The following is a 19,066-nucleotide window of genomic DNA, read 5'->3' as shown; positions in this document are numbered from 1 at the left end:
AAAAGTTTAAATTCAGATGAAATTATGACTACCAAAACGCAATATTGATTCAGATCTATACCAAGTGTAGTCTTTAACAAAACTAATTTCTCCAAAAGATTATTCAAATCAGCATCAATATCAAGAGTCGGTAAACCAGCCGAAAGAATAATCAACCGAAAGTGAGCATAGACCAGTCACAACTAGCGTCATATGTTTTGATACATGCTTGCTTTTTTGTATAAACATAACAAGAAAACTTTTCATCACGCTCTTGAACTCATGACAACACTATGGACGAAACTAATGGACATTCATTTGCTTTACACTAATGTGGGGGATATTAAAACAAAAATGCGGGATTTTTTCCTATGGCGGTGTAGATTTAGGGGTTCTCTAGGTCCATTAACACACTCTAACTTAAAGGTACCGCAAAGTGCTCCCTTGGGTAATGAATTGAGCGGGGCGACCGAGATTCACTACTATCCACAATCCTGAAAGCTTAAGTTGGGGGCAATTAATCCGTATTGTATTTGGTTAATTGCCCTCTTAGTGTCCTGCTCTTTGAGCTGTCTCGTCCGACACTATCACAACAATTTTCAATGGTAATTGAACTCAGATAATATAATTCCAAACACAGAGGGCAATAATGGGCCAACAAAAATCTAATAATCTAATAAAAGGAGAGGGTCCGCAATCTATCAGCACAGTTTCCTGATAATTAACACAGTTTCCAATTACTAATCAACTCCTATGATCTTAATCGACTTAACTACATGATTCTCTCTCTCTCTAGAGAATCCCAACTAAACAGTTACACACAGTTATTCCACACAACTTTTCAATTCGACCTGCTAAAATTACTAGTGTCCCTTTCGGAAAATAAATTCTCTGAGGTACTTTAACTGATCTCTCTAACTTCACAAGTTCTCGTTCTCTAACTATGAGAACCACCTATCTACTAACTTCGCTCTCGTTGTTCTGACTGAGGGTAGGCTATTTGTTAATCTCTATAAAATTTGTCAATTTGATTTTAAGCTATAGTTAGAGTTATGTCGTCCCTACAAGTCCTGCCATTTTTTACCACACCTTCCGCAAGGTCTTAACTGAATTCTTCCTCTGACGACACTAGTCTTAAGTTACAAGTTCAATATAGATATCTCTAACTAAGTTGTGCAATTATCAAGTCTGATTTCACCTCTAAACCGAGTTATGTTTAATTAACAAGTCTCCCAAGGTTTTATTTAGTTATCCCATTAACGTTTCAACCTCACGGGGGTAGGAAAACACTTTTTCTGTGGCTTGCAAATTCATTCCAAGCGTCCAAAAATCCGATCTATACTCTATTCGAAATCCCACCTTCTAGCCATCAAGGAAGCAGATTTTGCTTCTTAGGGGTCAAATTATGTCGAAAAAAAAACACCTACGGGGAGCTAAATAATTATTCCGTCCTTTGATTCTTTTAGGAGAGCTACTTCTTATGCGAAGCTCCTATTACCGCCAATTTCCTCTTGGACTACTTTTTCTAGCCTGAGAGAATTTCTAAAAAAAAGCGCATTCGCCAAGCTAATTTGGAACCAATGTTTGCTAAGTCCACTTTCTTTAAGTCCACTAGTTCAATGTCATAAAGTAAGAAAATATATCCTTTTCAGCTTTTCCTTCAATTCGCAATAGATAAGTTCTCTCCCAATTATTCCGCACCCAGTTCTCTACTATCTCTCGGGCTACCTCCGCCGAGTCGGTTGACACCAAGGGTACCGCAACCACGTACTTAGTGAGAAGGTCCGTCACGACCAAGATTGGCTTCGCCGTTGTCCGGGTGGCAAGGGTCACGGGTCCAAAAATATCTGCTGCCACCGTGTTGAATCGAGTTCCCACCTTGGAAAGGACCAGTCCAGCAACTCTTTTCTTGCCTCCTGTGCTTCGGGCTGCGCAAGTCAGATACCACTGGACCTTTTTTTCAATGTCTGTCCTCATCGTAGGCCACCAGAATCGCTGGCGTATCCTAGCTAGCGTCTAGCAAAATATCCCTCACTGGTTCGGCTGTAGGAACAACCATCTGAAGGACTGGCCGCGAGTCATTCTTGAAGAACCACCTTTTGTAGAGGACCCCGCCCCCGACGCTCAGTTCGTTCCATCTCGACCAGTATGACCGGGCCTTAGGGCCGTACTGGATTGCTTGCGCCTTCGGGATAAGGGTCGTCCTTAGCGACGGCAGATCGCTTGTCTCCTCCTCCGTCTGCGCCCAATAAAACACCTGGGTATCGCTTCGTCCTCCCTCTGTAGAGCGGAAACCTCAGTGGGCGTTCTCGTCCAGGAGATTACCTCGTCCCCGTCCTCTTCTCGCCCGTCTTCCAGGGCCGCGACTGTCTCCGATTGCGGCCGGGAGACCCTTTGCAAGGCTTCCTCAAGAGACAGGTTCCGGGTATGGTCCAAACGCCTCTTCCCTCTCACCCAGAAGCCAGTCCGGGCCCTCTTCCCACATCCTCGAAAGGCCATCCGCGTTGCCATGCTTCGAGCCAGCGCGGTAGACCACTTAGGAGTCAAACTCCTGCAGCTGCTGCTGCATTCTGAATGTAATCCGGTCGGGGTCCTTTTGTTTGAAAAGCCACTGCAGGCTTGAGTGGTCCGTTCTCAGTACGAACTTCTCTCCCCAGATGTACGACTCGAACCATTTGACTGCCTGCACAACTGCTAGAGCATCCTTCTTGGTCGTCGAGTAATTCGTCTCAGTCTTTGAGAGCACCCTCTTTCTGCACTAGTATGCACTTCTTTGGCTTTAGCTTCAGATGCGCGGCCCTCAATAGCTGAAACGTAGCCTGAAAGTGGGAGAAGTGATCATCGTCGGACTATCTGTAGATTAGTACATCGTCGAGAAACACTAGCGCCCACTTCAACAGCTCGTTCATTAATCTCAGGAAGGTCCCTGGGGCGTTAGATAGTCCAAATGGCATCATGGCATACTCGTAAAACCTTCCGACGGCGGTAACGGAAGCCGTCTTGCGGCGATCTTCTTCTGCCACGTGTACTTGCCATTATCCGCTGGCCAAATCTAAAGACGAAAAATATTTCTGTCTCTTCAAAGCGTCAAAAGTCTATTGTATCCGGGGAATGGGGAAAGCATCTTTAATCGTTACATCGTTCAGCATTCGATAATCCACAAAGAACAACCAGCTCCCGTACTTCTTCTTCTGTAGAATGATTGGGGCACTGTAGGGACTTTTGGACGGATGGATTACTTCTTTCTCCAGCATGCTCTGCACTTCCTCCTAGATAATCGGCATATTCGCTGCAGACGCGCGATGAGGAGGAATCTTGATGGGGCCCGTATCCCCCATGTCGATTCGATGAGATCCTAAAATGGTTTGCCCCAACTCTTTAGTTTGCCCCAACTCTTTGCCCCAAGTGCGTCTGTTAGGGCGAACAAGTCTCTGTGTGACCGGATGAGTTCTGCTAATTTGTCTTTCTCCATGCCTGTCACGCCAGGGGCAGCCAGCTTCAGGATCTTCTCAACGTCCTCCTCCAAATGACGTCCCGCTTGCGCCTGTAGATCGTTTTCGCCCATGTCGCTAACTGCCTGGACCACGTGATTTTTTTGTAGTCGGTCAAACCCTTCACTAAGTCTCAACCGTATATAGGCTGCTGGGGATCTTCGCGAGCCTCTGAAACTGTCGGTTTGGGTAGGGGTGCCCGCGACTGAGGTTCGCAGCGGTTCGTAATGCAGGGGAACTATCGACCCTTCTTTTGGTCCTGTCCACAAGCTTTCGCCGTGGAAACCCAGTGCGCATTCGTATTCCTTGAGTGATCGCATGCCAGGGATCACACCCGCCTTCAAATCGCGGACTACAAACGCCCCGATGTCATCGTCTATCGATTCTAGTTTCAGGTTCGTTGTAACCCAGCCATCGATATTCACCGGGCATCCAACCGCTGTCTCGAGGGAACCCTTGTTTAGCCGGAGGGCCGATGCCGCTACAAGTTTTCTATGTACATCGCTTCTGATGAAGTTGAGGATAGCTACAATATCCACTAACGCTTTCACTGGAGTTCTTTCGACACGAGCGTCTGCTATCAATCGAAAGGGTGCTTCGGGTACATGACATACACCAACAAATTCCAATGATGTCTCCGTCTGGCACTGGGTACTGAACATCTGCTTTAGAAACCACCGCTGTGGGAGGTAGAAGTTGATGGAAAAGTGACCGCACTTGCTCCGATAGAGTCATCCAGCCGCCGCGTTGCCGAATCCGATCGGACATCTGGGAAATCAGGGTTTTTGTTTGGGAGAGCCGTCCTGACTCTGTTGGTTCTTAGAAGTAAAGAGCCAACTCTTTTTTGTTGGTTCTCAAAGGCTGCCGGGAAAAACCCTCCTTGGAATCCGCTCACTGTCCTGGCACTCAGTAGTTTGAATGATCCGCGACTTTCTGGGGGCATTTCTTCTCAAACTTTTATGACTGACGGCATGCATAGCAGTTGCCGCCGATAACCTGGTTTTTCACTCCGTAGCGTCCGACATAGTTGTTCTGGTAGCTTCAACGGTCCTTGCCAAGGTAAGTGTCGAACAGCTTTCGAGGCCGTTGGGTCTGGTCGGTTCGGGGTAGAATCCCGGGTGGGGGCGGTAATGTTGGAATTGACAAATCTATCCATCATTAATGTAATCTTCTGCATCTGCGTCAGAATCTCACCATTTTGTCGTTCATTGAGTCAGTACCCACTGGTTGTCGCGCAGCACCGGCCACCACTTGGATAGTTTGAGCTTTCTGCACCGGTCTCCCACGACTGGTCTCGGCAAATGGCGCCAGTACATCCCCTGCCACTCTCGCAAGGTGCAGCCTCTTCCTGTTCCTATCTCGGAGCAAATTTTTCACTAGTTCCAGAGCCTGAGTGCGGGCCACTGCCTGGGCCAAACTCCCCAACTCTTCTCATAGGAGGAAATCCTGCAACTCCACGTCGTACAGTCCCTCAAGAAGTTCGTAGAGTCCATCAGTCTAGCCTAGGCACTGCCATTTGCTTTTTCCAAATTACCAGGAAATCTGAGACGCCAGGAAAACTCTCTCAGTGCTTCCTTATCACTTTGCATCAGATTTTAGACTTACGAGCTCTGCTCTGACTGCTGCTTGAGTCTGGAAAGGCATCGTTTGCTGGTCGAGGTCATTCAACATTCTCGCTAAAGTGGGGTCGGGGAAACAAACCGCCGACTTCCTCCCTGAAGTGGGCCGGCATGCTTGTAGTTTCGCCAAGAACTCAGCCGACAAAAAGGTGGGCAACGCCATCCTAGACTGCTCGTCTTCCCACCGGTTGGCATCGGCAACCCAAGCGAAGTGTTTCCTACAGTCCGCCTGATTCTGATAGCTGTTGGAAGAAAATCGGTCGGGTCGGATCGTTCCGAATCCGAACATCCCCTGTTGCCTGCCGAGAGCATTGGCCGCTGCTACTGCAGCCTCGGTCATCAATGCACGCTCTTCGTCATTCATCTTCTGTCGAATTCCTCTCGTTCAATAACAGCACGTACTTCGCAGCTACAATCCAGAACATGGCCCAACCAGGAGCGCCATTTTATATTCAGGGCACTGCTTCTCGAGGTCCGTTCACACACTCTAACTTGAGGGTATCGCATATTGGTCATTTGGGTTACTAACTTTCTGGGCGATCGAGATTCACTACTATTTCGTACTGTACTCTGTTACTTGCCGCCTTTGTGAACTGCTCTTCGATCTGTCGCGTCCGCTCGACATATTCACAAGAATTTCCACAGAAAGTTGAATTCAGACAAAATAAATCCAAATACAGAAAGCTATAAGGGGCAAAAATATAATCTAATAATCTAATCAAAAGAGAGGGTCCGCGATCTATCAGCACAATTTCTTAATTATTAATTAACTCCCGATTGACTTAACTCTAAGATCTTGTTTCTCTAGAGAAACCAACTAAACAATTACACGCTGTAATTCCACAAAACTACTCAGTTCCACCTGCTGAAATTATTACTGTCTCTAGGGACCACTAATCCTTAGACGAACTTTAAATGATCTCTCTGACTTCACAGTTTCTCGCTCTCTAACTCTGAGAACCAACTATCTACTAACTTCGCTCTAGTTGTTATGCCTAAGGGTAGGCTATTTGTTAATCTCTATAATCTTTACCTATTGAGTTTTAGCTAGATTTAGAGTTATGTTGTCCCTACAAGTCTTTTTTTTTATTTTAGTAACCTTTTCGAAAAGTAAGAACTGAATTCTTTATCTGACGACACAAGTTCTAAATTCCTATTTCACTTTAGCTATCTGTATCTAAGTTGCGCAAACATCAAGTCCAATTTCACTTCTAAACCAAGTTAAGTTTGATTAATCAATCTTCCAAGGTAGTTATCCTAATAAAATTCCGATCTCCCGTTGTTAGGGTAATACACTTTTTTGTTTTTTCAAGCTTCTAAAATTTCCGTCTATACTCTATTCCAATCCTTACCATCTAGCTATCAAGAGAACGTAATTCGCTTACTAGGGGTCAAAGTGTGGCAAAAAACCAACTCCGGTTATCTAAATGAAAGTCCCGTCCATTCAAGTTTTTGGGGGACTGTTTTCTTATGCCCAGCTCCTACCATTGTGAATTTCCTCTGGGCTTAGTTTTAAGTAGCCTGATTGAATGTATAAAAATAGCTTTTTCGCCCAGTTAAGTTGAACTCACTGGTTGCCAAGCCCACTTTATTTTATTCCACTAATTCAATTTTACACTGTAAAAGCTATATCCCGTTCAGCTTTTGGTTCAGTTCCCAATAGATAAGTTTCTTCTCAGTTATTGGCAAGGTGACCACTTCTCATTCCCAAAGGGCTGGGGCTGGGGGAATACGCCACTTTCCTGCGTTGATCCTGAGGTTTCCTGTAAAAATTTGGTCCTGAACGCCCAAAGTTCAATTAAAGGTCATCCCGGGGTCGCCCAGGCTAAATCTTCTACTTTCCGGTTCAGAATCCCAATGTGGTCCTGCCTACGAATTTTCACCCATATCCCGTCAATACTTCCAAAGTTTTCTCAATTTTTAGGTCCATTATCATTTTTCCCGGGAAGGTTCTAGTGTCTATTGCCATCATAAAATCAATATGCCCTCTCTCAATTTTTTGCGTAAACTTCCCCCTACCGGTCTATTGCGTTTTTCCAAGTGTTAGTAACTTCCGGGCCACCCGTCCGATTGGGTTCAAATTAAAATACATGTACTTTCACAATACCTACCATATGCCAACGTTTTAGTTCCCTGCGTTCAGTGGGGCCGAGAAACGACTTCCAGAAGTCAAGGATGGGGGACTTTTTACTCAGGGAAATTGTCGAGCTGTATATCCTGAAGTTCTTATCTCCCGGTCTTCTAAGGTTGCATTTGTTTCTTAATAGAACCATAAGGGTAATCGGCGTTAACTTTTACGAAATCCATCCACCGTGCTGGCGGGGGGCCTGAAAGTTTTAATACCTAATGTTAATAATTAGGCAACAGGTGGCTTTTTCGAGATTTTATGAAGTATTGGTTTCCTCCTGCTCCGGGCTTCTACATGTGCCTCATTGGTTCTAAAAACGTGCTCGGTGGTAAAACTTTTGGGGATTCAGCCTTCATGTTGGCGGGGGATGGCTAATTTTTTATAGCTTATCTCAATACAGTAGAATTTGAGAAGTTGAATTTTCCTATTGAGCCAACTTCTTTCAGGACCTTATTAGTGCTAGGTGGGGCGTGTGAGGGTGAAAGATATATAAAGACCTAAATTGTGTTTTTAGAAAAGTATCGATAATGACTTTAAAACCTGAACTTGTTTAAATTTTGATTGTTCCGATTCGTGCACCTTAGGCTAATAATCGCTCAACTGGCCCATTACTTTATCGTAGTGTACAGTTCTGTACCTCTATAAATCCAAGGTAATGCTATCTAAGACAAAATTTCAATTTAGCCGAATTTTTGATAGAATCTCCAATTCTACATTTTGTACCGAACCCCCCCCCCCCCCCCAATCTTTTGCAAAGGGGAGGGTTAATTGATAACAAGGTTTGTAGTCCATATGATTCGGTTGGTTTTTATTTACACCACTGTCAACGTCGTTATAATTTTGAAACTGAAGTATTTGCTCATCAATAACTGTCTCTTTCTCGTTATTGGAGTCGCTTAAAAGTGCTCGCTGCTTCCACTGATCAACAGTCCGCTGTTTCGACCATTGAGAGACTCGTCATCTATCTTCTGATAGCCATTCTTCGTAGTGGCACTGATGTACCTGGAAACAAGGCCACAATGCTAGGTAAGTAACTCGACAGGACATAAAAACGACATGACAAAAAGTCGACAAATGAGATTTAAAACATGTTGAGTGAGATGTTCGAATTTAAGAAAACTATATTTCTCAGAAATACTATTAGGTGCCTCTAGAAAAATTTTAGGGTAGGTCGGGCAAAAACGGATATCTCAAAAAAGTACAATGGGGGATCCTTTGTGTCGGCAGGGGGTTGAACCCCTAAGAAATCCCCCCCCCCTAAATTTGCTAATGAGTATAATTATTCGATGAGTTATTAATTTATATTATTAAATCAGTTTTATTAAAAACAGCACCATTCATAACCACGAGAGTATTTCAAATTAGAACAAACAAATCAACTTCGAAAGACAGTTTACTTTTTTTAAATAATTCTCAAAACTCGATGGTAATATTGATATTTTTTTTATAAAATATTAACTGAAATAGAAAATAAAAACAAAATTTTCTGTAATACCAGGATCAGATCAGGTTCATCTGCCAAGCTTATGTTTATGTGTCAAAAACGGTTTAGAAACTTAAATTCGAGTTGCAATTTCATCTTGAGCGCATTTTGAAAGTTCAGAAGCGTTAGTTCACATTTGAGATGATCTATTCGATGTGAAATAGTTTTTTGTTCTCAATCATACGAAAATTAGGATCTTGCCAAATAAACCCCCCCCCCCGCCCCAATGTTGCAAAACGGGGACATCTGCTACAAGGTACCGATTTCCTCTGTCCTTAATCCTTGATTTGGTTCATAATAGGGGTGACAATTCTTTATTAGGTGCCCTAATGGCTGTACCCTGCAAATTTTCTAATTCAGATCTGAAATAATCTTTTTCAGATCTAAATTCCAGATCTAAAACGGGGTTGTGAAATGTTTAAATAACGCTTGGGCACTTTAAGAGGATGGAGTTCTTCCAGAGGAGTATTATTAAAATTATAAAATGCAAAATACGAAATTGTTCTTAAAAAGCGAAGGTATTTGAATTTTCTTGAAGAATCTTTGATATATTTCAAGATTCTTTGGCAAGAACTTGCCAAAACAGCCAAGATTTTCTTTAAGATTTAACCAAGATTCTCCAAGACTTTTCAAAGATATCAAAGATTGATGCTCGTTGCTTGAGGGTGAGGCAACATTACCCAGCCCAGAAAAATAACCAAAACAATTGCATGTAGTTCTTAAGCAGGGTACAACAGCGGTTCGCCGTGATGAGCTGTACAGCTCGTATGTTGGTCCTATCCCTCGTGGATAAATGATCTTAGAGGCAAAGATTGATGGACTTGGGATACCTTGGCATCTTGGACGCAGTGGACTTTTTGGACGTGATGGCAAAGGGGTCCTCGTTGACATCCAGCACAATCTGGACCACCCGGTAGATGGAGTAGCTGAAGGATCCCACATACAGGCAAGAGGCAAACAGGGCAATGAAGAATCCGAGCGCAAACGAGGCGCCAAGGTCTGAACATATTCATCAATATATTTATTAATAATTAATAACTGGAGTTTCTGCGATTCGCAGAGGATCTATATGAAAGGCCTTGTAGCCTGTATAAGCATAGCCCGTTTTCTTTTCATTTCCCACATTCCAGACTGAGATTTTTTGTTGAGCAATATGTCAACCATTAAAAATGAATTAAATAGTTAACAAAATAATCATTGTTCAATTAATAACAATTATTCAATCAATAACATATCCTAGTTCAAGAAACAACAAATTAATTCCATGGATCTAAACCAGTGTAACAATGACGGTTCTGTTTAAAGAGCTAAGCAGTTTGTATATTCAGGGGCGGATCTAGAATTTTCTCGGGGTGGGGGGGGGGGGGGGGGGTGTGTTTGTATTTGGGAAAAAAATTTCGAAAACTTTAATTTGACCTTTTTCTAGGTCAACAAAATGGATTTTCAGAGCACTCCCAGAACCCTATAAAGACTAAAATTTTGAAAAAAAAATAGGTCAAAAACCGTATCAGTAAATAAAAACGGTATATTAGTGGATAAAGTGTCTAAAAATTTATGATAACAGAAACAGTTTTTAGATTTACAATACTAAGGGAGAGGGGCGGGGGTAGAGGTGTGTTTGTTTGTTACTAGGTCCAAAATTTACAAATGCTCAACCATTGAATTATTTCTTTATAGGGGTGGCAATTAGTTACTAGGTATCCTAAGCGGGAAATAGTTACGGTGATCCGAAATTGTTTCCTTGCAATCTTCAATACACTGAAAAACGCGGCCAACGAAAAAACTTGTTTCAGTTAAAATAATCAAATTTGTTTCATTCTGCTAATACCGAAAAAATATAGTCGAAGTCGAAAAATATCACTTACCATCGTCGAAGTCAAATTCTGGTCCCACAATCCTGACATCCTTGTCTGCATTTTTTCTGATCTCTTCAACCAATTGCCACATGGCAGAAAACAGTCTCATCTGGGCTGTGAACTGGATCAGAACCAAAGCGCCAGAGAATGTAGCCAGAGATGTTTTCACCATCCGGTTCAGCTGATGGGAGAACAGTTCGGCCATGAAGAGGACGAGAGACAAAGTGGCACAGCCGACCATGAAGCGAGCCAGAAACTGGACCTAAATGATCCATTGAGACAGCTGTTGAAAGCTTTGGTTTCGATTTTTAAACAAAGAGAGTCAGTGTCTTGACAGGCATCCGAATATTTCATAACAGTACATTTTAAAAAAAAAATAACTTAATCAACCGAAACAGTATAGGCACAAAATGTTCCGAGCACAGTAATCCAACAAAAAAAAACAACAGAGCACTACGAAAATTCAATGAATTTCCGAAAATGTTTTCAATTTTTTGTTGAAGTTTGGAGCCATTTTCTCAGGAGTTATGAATGAAAAAAGCTATGATATAGATAACAACAAGCGGAGGAGGGAGCGGATTTTCAAACAACTTTCAAACATTTTGTCGAACTTTTTTTAAGTCAACCAAATTGATTTTCGCAGCTCTCCTAGAGCTCCAAAAAGACCCTGTTTTGGCCAAATTATCTGCGGCGCAGGCAAAAATTTGAAAAAAAAAGACACAAAAGGCGTTTTGAGCATTTTTTGGAAAATTTTGAACAAAAAATTGCGTTTCTTCGGCGCGCGCTCCCCCCTCAAAATTGGTAAGTACTGGCGCCTGAGGCGCTTTCAGAAAACATTTAGGGTCCGTCACTCACAAAATGGATAACTCAAAATAGTACAAAGGGGTACCCTGTAGATCGGCAAGGGGTCGAATACCTGTGGAGGGGCATCCGCCCCCAACAACCCCTCCCCCCGCCGCCTAAATCCGCCCCTGAACCTGAATCTGAACTGAAATTCTCATAAAAGCAATTTTGAAAGAGTGATTTGAAACGTTATATATTATGAAAATAAGGCACTCGGTATGCACTGTTGATTTAAATTAACCGGACAAAATAAAAAAAACTCGAATTTTCAAACGCATTTTTCTCAAATTGGGTTAAGATAAGACAAAAATGAAGATAACGAAAGTTGCTTCGAATTTCACCAGAATCAATATGGTGCAATTTTTTCTTTGAAAATATCAACCAAAATGTTACCCCAAAAATGGGTCGTTTTGGCTTTTTTTCATACGACCCAAAAATGGGTCGTTTTGGCTAATCAAAAATTGCGCTGAAACTAATTTGTTATTTGAAATATATATCACAAGAAGTCTTTTAAACAGCCCAACCAAGATCCAGAAAGGTTGAATCTCCAAAAACCTGTATAAGAGAAACTATTTTTGCGTGGTAGTCAAGAAACGTGATTTTTTTATATATAAAACCCAAAATCTTTGCTTAAAAACAAATTTTAAACAATTTACTCAATTTTTTGGAGATTCAACCTTTCTGTAACTTTGTTGCGCTGTGTATATTAACTCTGGTGAAACCTTAGGCAATTTTTTTCCCTTCATTTTTTGTCTAATCTTAACCCAATTTGAGAAAAACGCGTTTGAATTTCAAAATTTATTCGTTTTGTCCGGTTAATTTACATCAGCAATGTAGAATAGGACTGTATCTTGTTAAGTTTATTGCGCATAATGCATAAATGCATATTTCAGCGGCATCACACTTTAACAGGTGAGTTATATGAGACAATAGCACATCAATAAGTACACATATTAATATAGATAACTATAGAGTGAACGAGGTACCGAACATCGCCTCATGACAAGAGAGCCTCGAACAAATCCAAGTGTCCGGACTAGTTTTTCCCGACACTGGGAAATTTGTTTTCAATTTTTTAAGAATCCAAAAAACGACTGAAGGTTGCTAAAACTCAGCTTAGGTCCATGTTTTCTTCAAACTCATAGGAGTGGTCATCAGAACAAAAATATCTTGCTCGCTACAAAATGAGAAAACTGGATAAAAGGAACATTTTTTAATGTCACTGTTTCTGCCCTTTGAGTGTTTTTATAGAAAAAGCCAAACTGAAAAAAACAAAGAGAATTATTTCAAACAAGCTATCTGCCTATGTTCAAAATAAGTTTTTCGTTTTAGAGGAATAAGTTTTGAGAAATATTTCTTTCTTTCTTGAAAAGGTCATTAAATATATTTCATTATAGTTAAGACCAAATTGTTGGCAAAATCGGTGAACTTGAGCTGCTAAATCCCTCAAGAATCAATGCTTTGGTTAACCAGATTTTTTTGTTTGTGAGCTGAAATACTGGAAAAAGTGAGCAGACGGCAAACAGAGCAGTTTTAGGTTAATTTAAAAAAGAACAAATATTATTCATAGCTTACAGGCAGTGTAGAAACTGATTTTTTTTATTACAGTTTGTAATAAAAAAACGCAAGGGTAAAATTTTATGTTGGAGTTTTAAATTTGCCAAATATTGAAATTTGGACACACCATAATTTGCCTATTGTCCTTGTCAAAAAAATCAGTTTCTACACTGCCTGTAAGCTTTGAATAATATTTGTTGTTTTTTTAATTAACCTAAAACTGCTCTGTTTGCCGTCTGCTCACTTTTTCCAGTATTTCAACTCATAAACAAGTACCCTTTGGTACTTTTCAAGAAATCCATTTTTGGACGACCGACCCTAAAATTTTTCTAAAGGCGCCTTTGGCGCCAATATGTACTAATTTTGAAGGGGAGCGCGCGCAAAAAAACGCGATTTTTTTGTCAAAATTTTAAAAATGAGGCGCAGAATATTTGACCAAAACAGTCTTTTTAATGTTTGAGGAGAGCTCGGAAAATCAATTTGGTCGACCTAAAAAAAATCGTCAAAATTTTCGAAAATTACAGATCATCATTACACGTTCACCAATTTCTAAAAGGTCGAAAACTTTCTTTTCTGGTTACTAAAGGTGCGCTTGATTTCGTGAAATTTTTTAATTGGCTGAAAAACTCTTTGCCAAAAATTTGGCACTATTTATAAATCAGTTTAATTTTATTATTAATACTACTTTAAACACTACTTTTCATATCACACCTGAATGGCCATTTCCTTCACGTCGGCTTCACTGGCGTTTTTTGAGATATGTTGTGAGAACTCGACTGTCGGCTGGCAGATGCCCATCTGGAGGAAGTCCTGGAACTGGAAGCTGTACGAGGCGCGGAACAGACAGCTGCTCAGAGGGCTCAGGTAGTAGTAGGGCTCTCCATTTGGACTATCCAGAGTGTACCATCCATACCCTTTAAAAAAACTCCAAACAAAATAAACTGAAGACAACAGTGGTTAATCGTCCGGTGCTATATAAACCAGCCGAAGTGTAAGCCAGCCGAAGTATAAACAAGTCGAAAATACGCAACTGAGTTATGATAGTTATGTAACAATTATGTAACAGTTACGAAATGCATGCAATTTTCATTCATATCACGTAAATTTTCGGCTGGTTTTTACTTCGGCTGGTTTGTTTACTTTCAATCTTCCGGCCTTCCTGTTTAAAGGTTGAGGGTTCGAATCCCACTGTGAGCTGAGCTCGCTGCTTCAGATAGAGCGATTAATCCAGAAAGATGTACAATTATTTTTAATGAAATTCTTTAAAAATTTCATGCGAGAGGATCAAAATTTTTCTACTAAAATTAATGCATTTTCAGTCGTGCTCAAATATAGCTACAAAACATCACTTTTAGATGTTTTTTTTTCTCCAAAAAATCGCGTTTTATTGGCGTTTAAAAAAAAATTGGCGCCAAGGTCGCTTTTAGTAACACTTTGGGCTGGTTTACCAAAAATAGATATCATAAAAAAGTATCAAAGGCGGTGTCGAAACATTTTTTTAAATCTGAATTATTCAAAAGAACAATTTTTTATAGAGTTTCTTAATCAAACATAATTAACGGGCATCAAGCCGACGGGAAATGAAACCGAATCGTGAGATTATAGAATGAGACATACCAATGTAGTAGGAGTAAGCAAGGAGCAGGAGGATTATGGACTGCACGTAGACCATCAAAGTATTCGGAGAATCACTAGTCATTTTCGGAAATATTTTCAATTTTTATTCGGTTCACCAAATTAAATTCAAAAGGATAAGACTGTTTCTGAGTTGTTTTAAGACAGCGATAACTTTTCGGACTTTCGAAAAGGGGTGACTACTTTATGAACAAATAACCTTAAATTTGAGTTGAAGAATCGCAGTTTATGTTTGGAGGAGTTGTCTTCAAATTAATGTGCTTAATCAAGCTAAGAGTTAGTGCAAATGTTCTGGGTTTGGAAATTATACATTTGAGGTTTGGGCGCATTTGGCAACATAAAAGGGTCATTCATATGCGCAAACCGGATGTTGGAACAAACATTATGTTTACGAATTGTAAACTATGTAAATAGACAAACTTATGCCATCTTGCGTGACATTTCTGATTTTAGTTTTAGCATAATGGTTGCTAAAGGAAAGGCTTAGATTGCTTGACATTAAGCCACAAGGTTAAGAAATTTCCATACAGTTTGACTAGATACCTTCAAAAAAAAATTATAAATAAACTTAGAGATTTGCGATTAATGACAATATTTTTTAGATGCTACAAATAATCGTCAAAAAGCTAAAAACAGCAACTTATTGAAGATTTAATTCATAAATTTTTGATATATTATTGTTTGATAAGTAAATATAGCCGACCAGCATGACAAAAACATGATAAAAAAAACACTAAAAAGCTTTAGAAAATTGATATCATGAACCAAGTTTTGGTTTGAAGCATTTTGAAGGCAAGGACAGGGGCGGATTTAGGGATTTGACCACCTGCCGAGCCAAAGGTTCCCCCCTTCGTACTATTTTGAAATATCCATTTTTGGTGACGGACGCTGAAATATTTCTAAACGCGCCTTGGGCGCCAGTATATACATATTTTGAGGGGGGAGTTCGCGCCGAAAAACCGCAATTTTTTGGTCAAAATTTTCGAAAGGCGCAGACAATTAAGCAGAAACGGGGTCTTTCTAGAGCTTTGGGAGAGGTCGAAAACTCAATTCGATCGATCCTCAAAAAAAGTCAACAAAATTTTTTGAAAATCCCCCAACCCCGAAAAAAAAACCGCTCAAGATCCGCCCCTGCGTAAAAATATGTTTTCCGTCATGTCGTTTTTTTTTGTTAAGTGAAGATTTTTTGCAACTTGGGCCAACGTTTTGATAACAAAGTAAACTTATTTGGGCCTTACAGAAAGTGAAATATATAACATTATAGCAAGGAAATTGATACCTTGTACCTGAGATTGTTATTCAGACAACCGTAGAAAACATTATAACGCGAATGATCAGATCGAGGCAGAAAAAGGAGTTTCATATATAATTTTTCTACGCTTCAGGCAAGCATGGATAAAATTCGATTAGTCACAAAATTATCATAACCAAGATTTCAACCATTCCATCTAGTTTTCCTTTATTCAAATTTCAAACATGTAAATTCTTAAATATAGCTTTTGATAAAAACTAAACATTGCTCTGGAAATAAAAATTGTTTATTTTTCATAACAAGGACAAAACTAAATTTTAACGGCAATTTAGTGAACCACTTGCAATATTGTCCAAAAACAGCAAATTTAGTCAAACTACAACTCCATTTAATTTGCAAAATTTTCAGCAAAAGGCTTTGAATATCCGCCCAGAAAAGGCGCAATGTGTATAATTGAAGTTTAGTACGTCCATGTAGGAGAGGAAGAAATAAGTGAACACCCGCGGTTTGACAAAAAAACCTATCATACAATTTCATACTACAAAAAATCGTATCATACAATTTCATCCTATGAAAAAAATCTTATGATACTTTTTCATACTGTTTCAAATACCTAAAACATAGTATAAAAATAGCATGACAAGCATTTTTTCCATAGGGTGAAAGCATCTTTTGCCACAATTTGGAATTAAATAGCGAGCTTTTTGTCAAATTTATATCACAAAAAACTTATGAAAAGCAAAAGCGCTTTTTTTGTAGCAGTAAGTTGTTACGCATTTTTTCATAGGATGAAATTGTATAAGCAATTTTTCCATAAATGAAAAAACGAATTTTTTTTGTTTTAAAATTTTATGCTTCGTCCAAAACTCGCTCACCCAGGCCGATAAGAAAAAATTATATTTCAGCCGGTCCTATTCATTGAATTGACTAGATGGTAAGCTGGACAGAAGGCTCCGGTTCCAACAAACAGTCGGTTCTGAATGCCACGACTCTTAAAGATGTCAAAATGAAGAAATGAAAAAAAATCTCAATGATGAAATGAACAAATTCTTAGAAACCAAAACACAAAATTTAATAATTGAAGCAAATACACTAGGCTAGCTGTATTTTTTCGAAGCAGAATGCGCGTCCCACATTTTCACCATAGATAGCTTAAAAACACTAGAATTTCTACCTTAGTTTAACGATCTGATGATCACCTTTACGTATGAGATTGTAGCTCGAAAAAAAAAGTGCTCCGAGAACTTGCGTGACATCATAGTTTAACTCAACGATAGCACGGATGCGAAGATGCTAGGTAACACTTTGTACTAAAAATTGGAACTGATATGCTCAAGAGAAATCTCTATTATTTCCCATACAAAGTAATTAAACAACTTTTGCGTAATTTGCATCAAAGTCGATATGGTAGCTCATTTCTTAGGAACCGTGAAAAAGTTGGTTCCAACTAATCACTTTAGATTGGAAAAAAGTTACAGTCATTTTTGAATGTCAAATCAAACGCGCAAAATAACTGAAAATTTCAAAGGCCACTTCGTTTTAACCCAAATTTTACGGATAAGTGATATCGCTGATAAATTCCAAAGGGTAAAAACGCAATTTTAGACTGATTCAGTTTTACCAATTGTTATTTGAAGGATGTTTTAATTGCTACCAAGGTTCGAGAGAATGTAATGAAATTTTAAAGTGGGGTTTTTAAGAAACTTTCGACAAAAGCAATTAGTCAATGAATGCGAACACTCTAAAAAAAAGTTGAGGTAAATTTACCTTAAAAAGTACCTTAAATTACCTCAACAGTTGAGAGTAATAGTGCTCAGCTCAACCTTAGCTCAAGCCACCTCAACTACTACCTTAACTCACCTCAAATTAATCTTAAAACTTGCGGGGAACTACCTTAACTTTTATCTCAAGTCACCTCCTGTTTACCGGAAAAAGTTACCTTAACTAAATAGGTAAAACTACCTTAAGCCACCTAAACTGTTACCTTAACTCACCTCAACTTTACATTAAAAATTCAGGTGAAATTACCTCGAAATTTACCTTAAGTTACCCCAAGTCTACCTAGAACTGTGTATTCACCTGAAGAAAAGGAATTTTTACTGCATAAATCTGAGTGGCTCCCCCTACTTAGTGAATATACAAGATCTGAAATACTTTATTCATAACATAAATTGTTTCTCAGACTGGAAGTTTGTTATTTCAGAGTTCTGATTTTAAAAAACCGGAACTGAAACAGCTATGAAAATTAAATTTTCAGATCTGAGATTAGCTCAGTGGAAACCCTTTCTGAAAAAAAACTGTACGCATTTCTCATAATTACTCAAATACCGAATGATTACTCAAACAGTTTTTTTTTCAAACCAAGTTTCTTGTTCCAATGTTTTAAAATGTGCCGCAAGTACAAGGTACGGGAAGCACAAGGTCGTTTGAATAACACTTCTTCAAAAACTTGATGCGGAAAGAGCATTTAACGCGCTTTTCATACGAGCTTCTGTATTTTTTGAACGTTGACAACGAGTCATACATCCATAAAATCAAGACGTATAGTCGGTAAGGGATAAGCACAATCCGATAGTACGATAGCTGAGGGAAAAACTCTGATTCCGATGAGGTACAATGCATTTCGTTAAAAACCATCATCAGAAAATTCTGAAATAAAACAAAAACTGCACATAAAGTTTGTAAGATGCTAAAACTAAGAATTAAAAATAAAATTTATTAAACGCATATTGAGGTCGAAGTCACCATAACACAATACACAACATGCTCTGTTTGTTCGTCTACTGCTCCTGAGAACTTGATTGTCAGCTCTTTCTTTCTGTACTCGTCCTTGGTATTGATTTTCGGTAGTCTTTGAGCTGTTTCTAGTGCTTCTAGAGCAGCAAAGTATGCTGGTTGGCGTGAGAGTTTATAATTTTCTTTGATCCCAGATCAGCCTTAGGGGAAACGTCACAGATGATGAAGTGGCTGCCAACCAGGCTGTTTTTCTGAGAATGTTCGCGTGCACATGTCATCAAGTGTCTAGTCGTTTGACCGACGTAGCATGCGTTACACGCAGGACAGGTGATATTGTGGACTACGTTGCTGCGTCCCAGTTTTGATAACTTGCATCTCTAGTCAACTTTTTTTATAAATTGGTCAGTAACAAAACCTCGATACTGCAGTCGACAGAACAGTTTGTCTGTTTTTCGGGTCTTGGTAACACCAGGCTTCTCGTTTTTCG

The 19,066-nt window shown here is 39.6% G+C and overlaps 1 protein-coding gene across 1 annotated transcript; it reads right to left on the bottom strand.

The window, feature by feature from the left end:
• Positions 1–7,959: 7,959 nt before the first annotated feature.
• Positions 7,960–14,913, bottom strand: LOC134853701 (uncharacterized). The gene is made up of 5 exons (XM_063869703.1): positions 14,574–14,913; positions 13,668–13,870; positions 10,566–10,818; positions 9,531–9,699; positions 7,960–8,219 (listed from the first exon to the last, which is right to left on the bottom strand). The coding sequence occupies exons 1-5, from the start codon at positions 14,653–14,655 to the stop codon at positions 8,114–8,116; spliced, it is 813 nt and encodes a 270-aa protein (XP_063725773.1). The 5' UTR covers positions 14,656–14,913; the 3' UTR covers positions 7,960–8,113.
• Positions 14,914–19,066: the final 4,153 nt, after the last annotated feature.

Source organism: Symsagittifera roscoffensis, chromosome 1, assembly GCF_963678635.1.
Source record: "Symsagittifera roscoffensis chromosome 1, txSymRosc1.1, whole genome shotgun sequence".
In the NCBI taxonomy this organism is placed as follows: Eukaryota; Metazoa; Xenacoelomorpha; order Acoela; family Convolutidae; genus Symsagittifera; species Symsagittifera roscoffensis.
This window is presented reverse-complemented; position numbering and strand designations above follow the sequence as displayed.

Coding starts and splice junctions, on each gene's coding strand:
- LOC134853701 (XM_063869703.1), bottom strand. CDS start 14,655: ATGACTAGTGATTCTCCGAATACTTTGATGGTCTACGTGCAGTCCATA. Junction 10,819..13,667: donor TGAAGGAAATGGCCATTCAG/GTGTGATATGAA, acceptor TGGATCATTTAG/GTCCAGTTTCTGGCTCGCTT. Junction 9,700..10,565: donor AGAATTTGACTTCGACGATG/GTAAGTGATATT, acceptor GAATATGTTCAG/ACCTTGGCGCCTCGTTTGCG.